Here is an 11,421-nt window from a genome sequence, read left to right on the forward strand (position 1 = left end):
GGTGTGCTTAATGAGGGTAGAACAGGGCCCTTTGTTGAGACTCCTGCCACGAGGAGGCAGGGAGAGGGGAAAAAAGGCTAAAAGTGGAGGAATGGGTCTCTGTGGAAAATGTCAGCTTAAAAGATGGGAACATTTCTTTTTCAGCAGTTTCCCCGCCTGGCATTTACTTCACAATGGCCCATTCAACAGCAGGTGATGCCTTGGCATATTCAGATGGGGCCAATCTTGAAGGAGCGCGCTGACACTGGGTGGATAATGAAACACAGCACGGAGACAAACCACAGCAGACAGGACGATCTGAAGGGGGAACACTGGCACTAGATGTGGAACATGCATTGGTACACGGGTGTGACCCTGGGGTTCCTTTGACCCCAGTTATCAAAGGCTGCAGAGTCGGCTGCTTCTCATGTCTTGTAAGTCTTTTCAAACCGAACAAATCAAGACTAGACAAACCAATTTAAAGATATTTCCTTTCATTTTTGTGTTACAGGAAGATTTTTTTGGCGCAAATACTGACTGGAGCTGAGAGGAAGCTGACCCTGCAACCCCAATGAATTGAAGAATACCACCAATTTCACAACACAAATGAAAAGGGCTTGGGCTGTGAAAGATGAAGTTGTGGCTGAGGTGACAGTGACAGTACCAACCTTTCCTGTTTGCTGCATTCACAGAAGGCAAAGAGAAAGGGGAGGGGGGATTAATAGGTAATTGTTATCCACATGGACCCAAAACTCCTTTCACCAAAAGTTTGTTCGAACTTTGTACTATTTTCAGAGAGCTAAATCCAGTTCATACAAAATTTCAAACCACATCATGAAAGCACAGCACAAAAAGTTATCTTAACGCTTGCTTGAGACTTTCTAGAATAACCTCATCATTGTTCACTGCTGGTGTTGGTCTTGGCGAATATGCAAGTAACAATAACAACCCAAGCTGTGATTATTCCTTTGCACATTTAATGCCAATCCACAGTGAAAAGGGCACACATCCACCTCCCCACAGTCCCTCCTGTCAATCTGCGTCTACATGGAGAAAGGGCTTCCAGACAGAGGACGTGCTACTCAGCAGTGAGCCAAAGGCCTATTATTAACCAGTCCCTTTCTGAGTCTGCTGGAGACAGAAGCCACACAGCAGTCTGCAGGCTGTGGAGAACAGGTATGATATGAAATAACAAATTTGTAATGGAGCCATCAGGAGAAGATAGAGAGGTGTGTCTTAAACAGAAGAAAGCAAAGTGAGGTGAGTAATGGGTGATAGATAATAGATTCCCATCCAAATTGTATTTTTATATAGTTTAAACCACATTATCATTACACCATACAAATTATATTTTTATTTTTTAAGTCTAAAACCCAAAGATACTCATCTTACAATGATATAAAACAAAGGAAATCTTCAGATTTTAGAAGTGAAAACTAGCAAAGGTTTGGCATTTTTGCTTAATAAATGACCTAAAACAATTGATTATCAAAATAGAGGTTGACAAACTAATCGACTAATCATTTCAGCACTACCATTAACCATTTATCTGTACCTCCCCAGCACCTTGTTGGCCTGTGTAGCACAGGGGTAGCTGAGGTGCTTATAAGAGATATTCACTGAGCTTTTAGTTAAGCCCTCTGTTGCAGTCTTCTGTTTCTTATTTGAAATGACCAATAGTGTTGGCCAAAACACATTTCTCACTCCTAACTAAGGGCTTTTGACAGCCAAGCTGTGCTTTTTATTAAGGAGGCAATGTCAGCTGCCATTTCAACTGACACTTCACATGGTATTGTTAAAAACAGCCAACTGAGCTCAAATCTTTCGGGGAGAAATGAGGATTTTCAAAAAGATAAATCAATCTGCCTTTTTTTTTCCTTTCCCATTACACTGTGTATTATGGTAAGGAAATTGGATGTTACAGTTTGGTGTGTGAGCAGCCTGGTGCAAGTGGCAGAGGGGGGCATACCTCATTACCAATCCTGATGCAACCAAAAGAAACCTACAATCACAAGTGTCACTGCAGTTCAACCTCAAAAAAGCACAGAGGAATGATACACAGAAGCACAGCCTCTTACTTCTTAAAGAGCAGGATGGCGATGACGATGATGATGATGAGGACCACAGCCAACACCGGGCCCATGACCCACAACATTTCGGGTTGCTCCATCCCCTGAGACATACGTGTGGTGACCTGGATGAGGTCGGAGTAGGGACTTGCTGAAAACGTCATCTGTAAGGGAAAAGAAAAGGGAGGTTCATGTGCAGGTTCATGAGAGCCAAGTCTCTTCAGAGCTATAGGATTTATTCAAGGTTTTCCCTTCTCATCTAAATTTGAGGCGGCCCTCCTGAGGGGTAGGGCAGGGTTTTCCTGCTGAAAGCAGATAATTCAACATTCAGCACAGTTTTTAAATGTGGAGTAACCACAGGAAGTCTTGGGTAATTGGCAGTTTTCTTAGGTTTTAATATAGATTAGAAGTTGGTCTAAAGATACATTTGAATATTTTTCTTAGCTTTTTTGTTAGTGTAGCTCGACACAGTGAACTGGTCAGGTGAAGAACCACAGGTGCTTATTACTACATCAAAACGTCCAACACACTGACTCAGTGTGAGCTGTGCATTTTTTGTTCTGATGCTAAGATTAAACGAGATAAGGATGGGTCATAAATTAGCTCCAAAGTGAATACGAATGACAGACAAGCTAATTGACAACCCCAAATATTCTTAAATCAAAGAGAAAAACAAGAGGAATCATCAAAAAAAGGAAACAGACATTTATTATACAGTATTTTATGTAGTTGGAAACAGTGTTAGCCAAGTCTACCTTGATTAGGAAAGGGATAGAAGGAATACAAATATCTGACATTTAATGCTAATAATAGGCCATGGTTCAAGGATGCAGCAGAACAAGCTATAAGGATCGACCAAACTCAAAACACTTTTCCAAAAGTTAATCGCCACATCAGCTAATGAAGGTATGACCATGTTTCCATTAAAGCACTGCATCCCATTAGAGGTAACTGAGACAGCTGATGGGTGTGAGACAGGAGAGTGAGAAAGATAGAAACAGAGAAGAAGAGAGCGGCAGGGATGAGTGTGAATGTCCCTTGGCCGCTGAGATAAATGGGGGCACAGGAGAGGACTCATCTCTTCTTCATTAGTGTTCACACCGTGACGGAAGAGGAGGAGGAGGTGATGGTGAGGGTGCGTTTCCACCTTGGTTGTAAATGAGACATCTCCCCGCTCCTTCGTCTTCAAATGACGGAGAGGAGGAGGAGGAGGAGGAGGAGGAGGAGGAGGGGGAGTGATGGAGGTGTGTTTGAGTGTGTGTCTGAGGAGCGGGTGCACGAAGCGACGCAGTATGGTGTTTAAAAAAGTGTCTCAAAGAAAGAGAGAGTCCAACTGCGGAAGAGCAAGGTGACAGATGAGAAAGAGAAAGAGGGAGGTGCGAGGCATCTGTCATTAGAGCCCAGCGTGCCTCCTATTGAACAATGATGGGAGATGCAGGTTGGGGAGGGGAGGGTGACAGATCGCAGCCCTCGAAGGGAATTGGGCTCCCAGCATGCAGCAGGAGTGGCGGGGCGGCAGGCAGCAGTAATCCGGATCATTAGCCGCACAGCAGCCTGCTCTTCGGCACACAGGCAGATATTAATTGGAAAGATAAGCTGAGATGAGCTCAAAGAGTCCTGCGCTCTGTCGTATAGTTCTGTTATCTCTTGTACTCTTGGGCAACTGGCGGAAACATTTACAGGACGGGTGTGTGAGTGTTACAGCATGTCTCAATCGTGTACGTGCATACCGGCATGCTCTGATATTAGGAGCAGACACAAGATAAAGAAAAAAAGATTCACATTTTCAGGATCAGTTTTAAGTAGCAATGTTTTTCATTTGTCTTTGTCTCTCGCACACACAGATACACAGACCAGGCGCTTGAGACCGGTTCTTTTCCATTCTGTGTTCTGTCGAGAGGAACCTATTATCTAAGAACAAAGACAAACTACACAGTGGTGGGACAGTGCTGATGTGACGACACCACAAGACTTCCTGTTCCTCCGGGAGAGCCCAAAAAAGGCTGTAGGATGTGGCCCTGCAGGGAATCCTGGGAAAAAACTTTTTTTTTCTCTCTCTGGTGTAACAAATGACTGCAGCTGTGCTTTCAGAGAAGGATAAGGGAGGAAGAGTGAGAGAAGAAGAGCGGGCCGAACAAAAAGAGAGGGCTTTTTGTCTGTTGGTCACGGCGAAGTACTGGGATCATCCATTTGAACGGCCCTAATATCTGATAAAAGCTCAGTCACGCAGCTCCTAATGCCCCGGCCCTCGCAGAGTGGTATCACAATGGAGCGGTGGTGCAGTGAAGGAATGTGCGAGCTCGAGAGTGAGTGAGTCAGAGACAGTGAGAATCATCAAATATATGTGAATGTGTATTTCTTGCCACTGGATTTGCTACGCAGAATCTTCAGTCTTTTAACCACCCAGACTCTTTTTGAACAGCAAAGAGCGATATGCAAAAAAACTCACACTTCCCATTTTTAACCATTGCTCACTGTTGCTTTTGCAATTTGAAATGTCTCAGCAGTAGCTAATTGACGTTAACTACATAATACATTTGAATTAAGGCCAAAATGAAATTTTCAGCTTTTGTCTAGTTAAGCCGGTGTCTGCACTCTGTCTGTGCTGGTAGATGAAAAAAAGCCCCTCTCTAGCATCCCTCCATGTCCAGCAGAATACTGTGTGTTTCTGCAGCTCAACAAGACCAACAGAGTGGTGACTCTTTACTGGTAAAATGATGCCCATCTCCCAGTTAACCTTCTATATGTACCCTATCACATTATCATTATCAATATCGTAACCATATCAACTTATCAGGAACTCCAGTATTTGGAGCTTGTAAAAACTAAGTAGGGTCCACCTTATTATTTTAATTTGTCAGCTACAAATTTAATAATTTATGATTACATTTGTATAATCCATCATTTAATGCTGCTCTGATTTAATTTTCTTGTCGTGCTGACTAATTTTGAACTTTAATCACTCTACAAATCAAACCTGAAGTGCCTTCTCTGTCAACAAAAGGCGATAAAAAATCTCAGCTGAATATTTGGTTTTTAGGTATTTATAAATTAAGTTGCTTGAACCTAAATAAATTTGATAAGGAAATCAGATTCAGACAGAAGATTAGACACTGGATTCAGATTCTATAGTGAGAAGAGACACAGGACATACATAATGACTATGGATGTTTGTTAACACTGCAGATGAGTATTTTTTCTGTACTGTAGACACTGTATATACCACTGTAAGCGCTGTGAGTGAATAAAGTGTCTGCAAGTGTCGGTACGTGTGTGCATCTGTCAGTGAGAGGGAAAGAGAACGTGTGTGATTGAGTGTAAAAGACTATAAACAAATGTGTGTAAGAGCGCGCGTGTGAGCATTTGTGGAACATCAGTTTTTCTGAGCCTTTTCTCAAGCTCCTCTGAGCCTCCACGAGTGTGTGTGTGTGTGTGTGTGTGTTTGTCTAGGTCGCAGCCGCTGAGTATGTGTGTGTGTGATTGCAAGTGTTTGTCTGAGACAGAGTAAGAGAACAAGGGAGAGAGAGAGAGTGGGTGATGAGAGATGGCAGAGAGCGAAGAGACAGACTGAGGCAGAGGTGTTATGGTAGTAGCAGTATATCGAGTCTGCTATCTAGCCCGTGGGCTACACAACTTCCCAGTCATCCGATGTTCCACCATCCCCTGAGCTCAGAATCCGCTACGTGCAGTACAGGCACATTTGTTTCAACTCACCATTGACCCCGCCAGCTCCTCGTCTCTCCAAAAGTGTCTTAAATAAGCCGCAGGGGTGTGTGCCAGACAAACAAACAAACATGCAAAGACGCCCATTATGTATCTGCCGCTCTCTCTTGCCTCCCCAGGGAGACTGAGGAGCCCACACTCATTGTTGCCTGACACAGGCAAAGACAGTTAGAGGGAGGTAGAAGGAAGGCAAGAGAAAGCTGTATGAAGAGTGAGAGGGAGAGATGATAGTATGCGTGAGTATGCCTTTATCTATCAGAAACAGAAATGTGGCTACAGGGTCTAGCCTACCCTGTATGATGACCCTTCTCCTTCACACTGAAGTTCTCCCTTCATACTTTTTTTTTTCTAAACTCCATTTTTCCCCTCACATGCCCTCTTTTTCCCATTCAGAAACTGCACTTTTACCTCTCTGGCTGTCTGAATACTAAGCATCCAGATATCTGGAGGCATTGCTAGAGGGAAGCGCCTCTAGGAACGGAGGTGACGTTGCACAGTTGAACAGAGGATCCCTCCAAAATTGCCTAAATTTCTACCACCCTTGGTGAAAGGTTTGGATTGAATATGCCCTCATACTCTCTGTAAGAAAAGAACATATTGTTTTCATAATTCTTTCTTGATATTGTTCGTCAAAAGCCTTTTACGGTATATTTCAAAAGAAACCAGTATTCCATGTTAAGGGTGTTTTGAGCCCAGAGCACCAACAGAATTAGTGCTAAAAAGCCAATTCTTGTTGAGAGTGAGCAGAATATAAATGCCTGGATTGTATTGCAAACGGAAAACTGTGGTACACACATTTGAACACTGTCCATCTTGGTTTCTCTCAAGCTCACCTCTCCCTTATCAAAAGAAAGCCACACATTAGCACAATCTCCTCCTCTTCCACCAGTTCACTTTCTCTCATCCCGGCTTCACAGGCTGGACAGGACACAAGACAAAAAATTTTGCTTTCCTCTTTTCCTCTCTCCAACACCACCTCTCCTCTCTGTCGCACATCACACAATATTTCATGCTACCTCCCTCCCTCACTCTCTTCTCGCATTAAATGATACTGTTTATACACACGCAGCATCTATCATCCCATTTCACACTTCCCCCGGCTTGTTTATCTGCCTTGGGGTGCTGGGGAGACATGAAGGCACACTCCCTTCTTCTTTCTCCCTCTCATCCCCCTTTGCCTTCCTTTCCTTCTCTTCTTCCCTCCAACCACTGCTGGCTGCTTGTGGCCATTGATATACGAGGGCTTATTAAACCCTGGCGGTCCTGTTTGATCTACGCTGAGGGAGTTTGGGTGGTGGTGGGGAAGTGTAGTAAAGACACAAGTCATTTACTCCAGTACTTGTTGTCTTATTCTCCCGGGTCTGGTGAAGATCCTGCTCGAGGCGGCTTCTGCCAACTGCTCGCTCTCACTGCGCGCTTTACCTTCTGTACCCGTTTGTGTTTGGTAATAAATGTTTGTGAGTGCCGCGTTGGGGTTGACAAAAACAAATACTGCTGTGGCATCGGAGTTTCCCGAAGAGTGCAGTTTGGGGATTTGAGTCGATCAATGACAGCCTGCCTGTAGTCGCCACCTCGGAATTCAATATGTTTTTATGCACACAAGAAACCAGCTCACTGGGAGAAATCAGGACATCATAGTCTTGTTACTGTGCGTATTATATGCACCAGGTTGGTCAGTTATTAGATTCCTTTTCCATCCCCTACCACATTTTTGAACCAAAGATGGCATATTTTAAGTGAATTTGTGACACAGTAGGATGCTGCAGCCTGAAGAGGTTTTTTTTTTCGGCCAGAGCATTTGGAGCGACGGTTCAGTGAGAGGACAGGCTCTGTAGTGAGAAACTGTGTTTTTTTTCCATTTTGTGTGAGCAATTTGTATGACATTTTCTACAAATACTCTAATGTTCAGCTCTGGAAATCAACTCATTCAGACTTATTTTTTCAATGCCGGTTATAGTCCGACTTAATTATTTTAGGTACAGTACAAGCATGCACCACTATGAGTAATGATCCTTCCTTTAATCCCTGTCACAGCAACACCTTCCTAATCTAAAGTCTTCGTTGTGCACATGCATACATGTAAAAACCCTGGTAGAAAACTGTAAAAAAAAAATAAGGGTTCTCCAACAATATTGCCTCATTAACCAGGTTTGTGGTAACCCCTTACCCTAGTTAAGGAATCCAGGAGGCTTGTTCAGAAATAAATAGGGTTAGTGCAGAAAGCCGCTAATAACCAGGTTGCTTTAGTGCAGGTAAACAGCCTGTGAGTGAAGCCTGATTAATCCAAACGATTAAGTTTAAAGATGGGAGGGTGCTACATAGTTTAAGGAGGGGGAGTACACAGAGAAAGACAAATCTTGAGTGCGACTGATCCAACCTAGTGTGTCTGGCAGGTGCAGGGAGAGTGTTGTGCAGTGATGGGCTTTAAGCATCTCCTTTGAAGTCAAGTGTATCTTGGCTGCCCAATATACTCTCTTTCGCACCTCCCTCCTCTTCTCAGAGAGAAGGAGTGGGGGATTACTGGGGGAGGGGGGGCTTTAGGGACATTTAAAGCAGCATTTCAAGGGAATCAGGCCTGCTTTAGACTCCCTAGGCCCTGTGACCAGGCACTCGTCTCCCTCTTAACTCCAGCCGCACTAATCAATCTCCTCTGCTCTCTTCACAGTAGAGAAAGATGGGGAGAGGGAGAGAGACACAGAGAAACAGAGAGTGAGTGAGAGAAAAAAAAAAAGCTGAGAAGAGAGAGGGAAGAGAAAGAAATAGGTGAAAAGTCTGGGATTTGGTTTCGGACATGAAGCGCTCGCTCTCTCCCCCTCTGTGGTCGCTGTGGGCCCAGCTACTGAATATGCATGTCCCGGGTAGTGGAGGAGCCCAGAGCAATCGCAGGCTCTCATTCTTCCTGCAGTGAAGTTTACTCCAGACCATCCAAAGAGCCGGGCCTCTGTGTTAGTGCTGTTTGACGAGTGCATAGGGCCTCCACTTAGAAAGCCAAGAGTCTTGTATAAGCATTGTAAAGGGATCTGCGCCGGGCCCTGCTGACTGGTGAAATGGCAAAGCTGGATCTCTGATGTCACTGTCAACTGATAAGGGACTTATCAGGACAAGCTGCAATGACTTTTAGAAGCGGCCGTATTAAAGGGTAAGTGGCAGTGAAAACAACAACAATTTGGCTTGCCGCTGCCATTTTGGAAACGCTTAATGGGCAGTGTGGTTAGAGCCTGGGGATGGGTAATAAACTTAAATAGTTTGTCAGAAAAATGAAAATGTGACGTGTGCAAATACATAACAGGCTCAGGCCAATTCAGTTTTAATTCAACAAATTCAGGAGAGGCTTTTATTCAGTTTATTGGTTGGTGTTGTAAATATATCACTTGAGAATAACTGTCTGTCCTTAACCAATTAATTTAAGTGTGACTTATTGTGTGAGTGTGTGTGTGTGTGTGTGTGTGTGTGTGTGTGTGTGTCTTACATAATTAGCAGCACCGTCTGTCCCTTCGTATCGGAGTACGGCCAGGACAAAGCAGAGATACTCCTGCTGACTGGTCAGGGGCTTGTTGTAGAAGCCGTTGTATCTCTTCTCATCGCCAAGGGTGAAGGTGGTCGGCAGTGAAGCCAATTTGGCGGCAATGTAAGGCTTTGAGGAATCAAGGTGGCGTCGCCGCCTCAGGACAGGGCCCTCACTTGACTTTAGCAGCTGTGGAAAACATAGAAGGCAAAGGTTAAGGTCAAGTTTGGCAACACAGAGGAAAAGTAAGAGTTAATAAAGAGACTCAATTTACTGCATCACACTGTCACATGGAGGTGAAAGCCAACGATGAATGAGACTTGGCAAAAAAAAAAAAAAAAAATTAAATTATGTGTAACAGAACAACTGAACGCCATAACTCCTAAAATCTAAAAAATTCCACACAGCTAAAATGCCCTTTGCTCAGTGATATAACTTTGCAAACAATGCAGCCAAGCTACGAAGTGAGCAATTAGCGCTTGCTCCAGCACACAATCTCAGCATGACTGCCAGCCTGGTTAATAAATGAGCAGGAGCATACAGCACTGCGGCATTGTTTTCAGCAGCATTTTGTTTTCTGTCAGTGATGTCTCATGTGCTGCTCCAGATGTAGCTTTATTAAATCATTATGTCGGAGGGAGGAGACAATGGCCTGCTCAGTGTTTAATGACTCAAGGAGTCCCATCTCTTTCTCTCTCTTGGTCTCTTCTGTTATTTCTACAGGGAGCTTGAACAATAGCGATCCAAACCAGTGAGCTTCGCAGTTTACTTAAAAATGATGCTATTAATATTCAGGCATGTCATTTAGCTTAAATTCCCTAGTGGACAAGGAAGACCTTTATTCAATAGAATAATAAAACAGTCATAAATCTTTATCCTCATTTGAATACCTTATGTAAAACTTTGTCTGGAGTTGCCAAACTCTGAGACTATAAAGAAAAATATGGAGGTAGAACAGTAATTTCTAACTACTATTTTGAAAAGTAAAAATAAACTTGCTTCACATCTACATCAATGGTTATATACCATTAAGATTATTCTCTGTTCACTGTTGGATTCAGCAGATGGGAATTGTCTGCAGAGCTGACATCCAATCAGGATACTCCCCACCTGCAAGAGTGAGTCATTTGAAATCTCTCTACCCTGCACCTCCCCTCCCTGAGCCCAGGAGGGTAGAGCTAATTAGCTACAACCAGTGACTTCCTACCCTGTTGGAACAGGAGAGGCTATTGGTGGCCTCTGACCTGGCACATTAGCCAATCAGCCACCGGCTGGCACTCACCTCATCCAGGTCCATCTCGTCTGGATTCTTCCACCGGCGCGTTGACTGGGACACCGGCACCACCACGATGTAGTACCACCTGCCAAGAAAAATAAAGCCTGTGTTAAGACTGAGTAACTGAAGCACATACACGCTGAGATCAAAGTGGGCCAAGCACATTAATAACACAGTGAAAACATTTAGAAAGACATACTTTCACTGTGAGGCTTGCTGGGCTGAATTCAAAACTTGAGCGCTACACAAGCGGGTCCAACCAAGGTCGAACACCAGCAGATTGGCACTGCATTCTCCAATTAATGGCTAATCACTAAGAACATCTGCCATGTAGATTGGAACAAACACTGTCCCAGTGAGAGGAGCCCTCAGCTAATAGAGATCCCCATAGGAATCCTTAGGTTAATAAGACCAGCTATGTTACTACTTGTGTGTGTGTGTTTTTATTGCTATTATAATAAAAACCAAAGTAGAAGGAACAGAAAGACATTAGAAAGACATTTAGGAGTTTGGGGTCAAACTAAGGAGTTAAGTAATAAATAGAGGAAAACACTTGTGAGTACACAATGTACAAACATCTGTGTCTGTGTTTATTTATGTTCTGGCTCTTTCTTGCTGTCTCTCTCGTTTTCTCCCCCAGTCTGTCTTCTCTCAGCTCAAAGTTTTTCACCCACTGCGGCATTCAACCACTTGTAAAATCAGCTGCTGCTGACAGTGAAAGCAGCTGCTTCTCTCCCCTTCTCTCCAGGCCTCGACTCTGTGATTCAACAGTCAGTCAAGCCTCAAAGTGGGAGAAGACATGTATAACAAGACTCCTCTTCCTTCCTCACCACACACACACACACACACACACGCACACAGACACACAC

At 43.9% G+C, this 11,421-nt stretch overlaps 1 protein-coding gene across 1 annotated transcript in view; it reads right to left on the reverse strand.

Annotated features, from left to right (window-relative positions):
- The window catches only part of LOC137193515 (receptor-type tyrosine-protein phosphatase F), a 184,315-nt gene that overhangs the window by 26,301 nt on the left and 146,593 nt on the right, over positions 1-11,421 (reverse strand). The window contains exons 18-20 of the mRNA XM_067604727.1: positions 10,559-10,637; positions 9,241-9,465; positions 2,057-2,212 (exon numbers count right to left, since the gene is read on the reverse strand). Coding sequence (XP_067460828.1) covers positions 2,057-2,212; positions 9,241-9,465; positions 10,559-10,637 — 460 coding nt within the window. The remainder of the gene's footprint in view (positions 1-2,056; positions 2,213-9,240; positions 9,466-10,558; positions 10,638-11,421) is intronic.

The sequence above is a fragment of the Thunnus thynnus genome, chromosome 12 (assembly GCF_963924715.1).
Source record: "Thunnus thynnus chromosome 12, fThuThy2.1, whole genome shotgun sequence".
NCBI classification, from domain to species: Eukaryota; Metazoa; Chordata; class Actinopteri; order Scombriformes; family Scombridae; genus Thunnus; species Thunnus thynnus.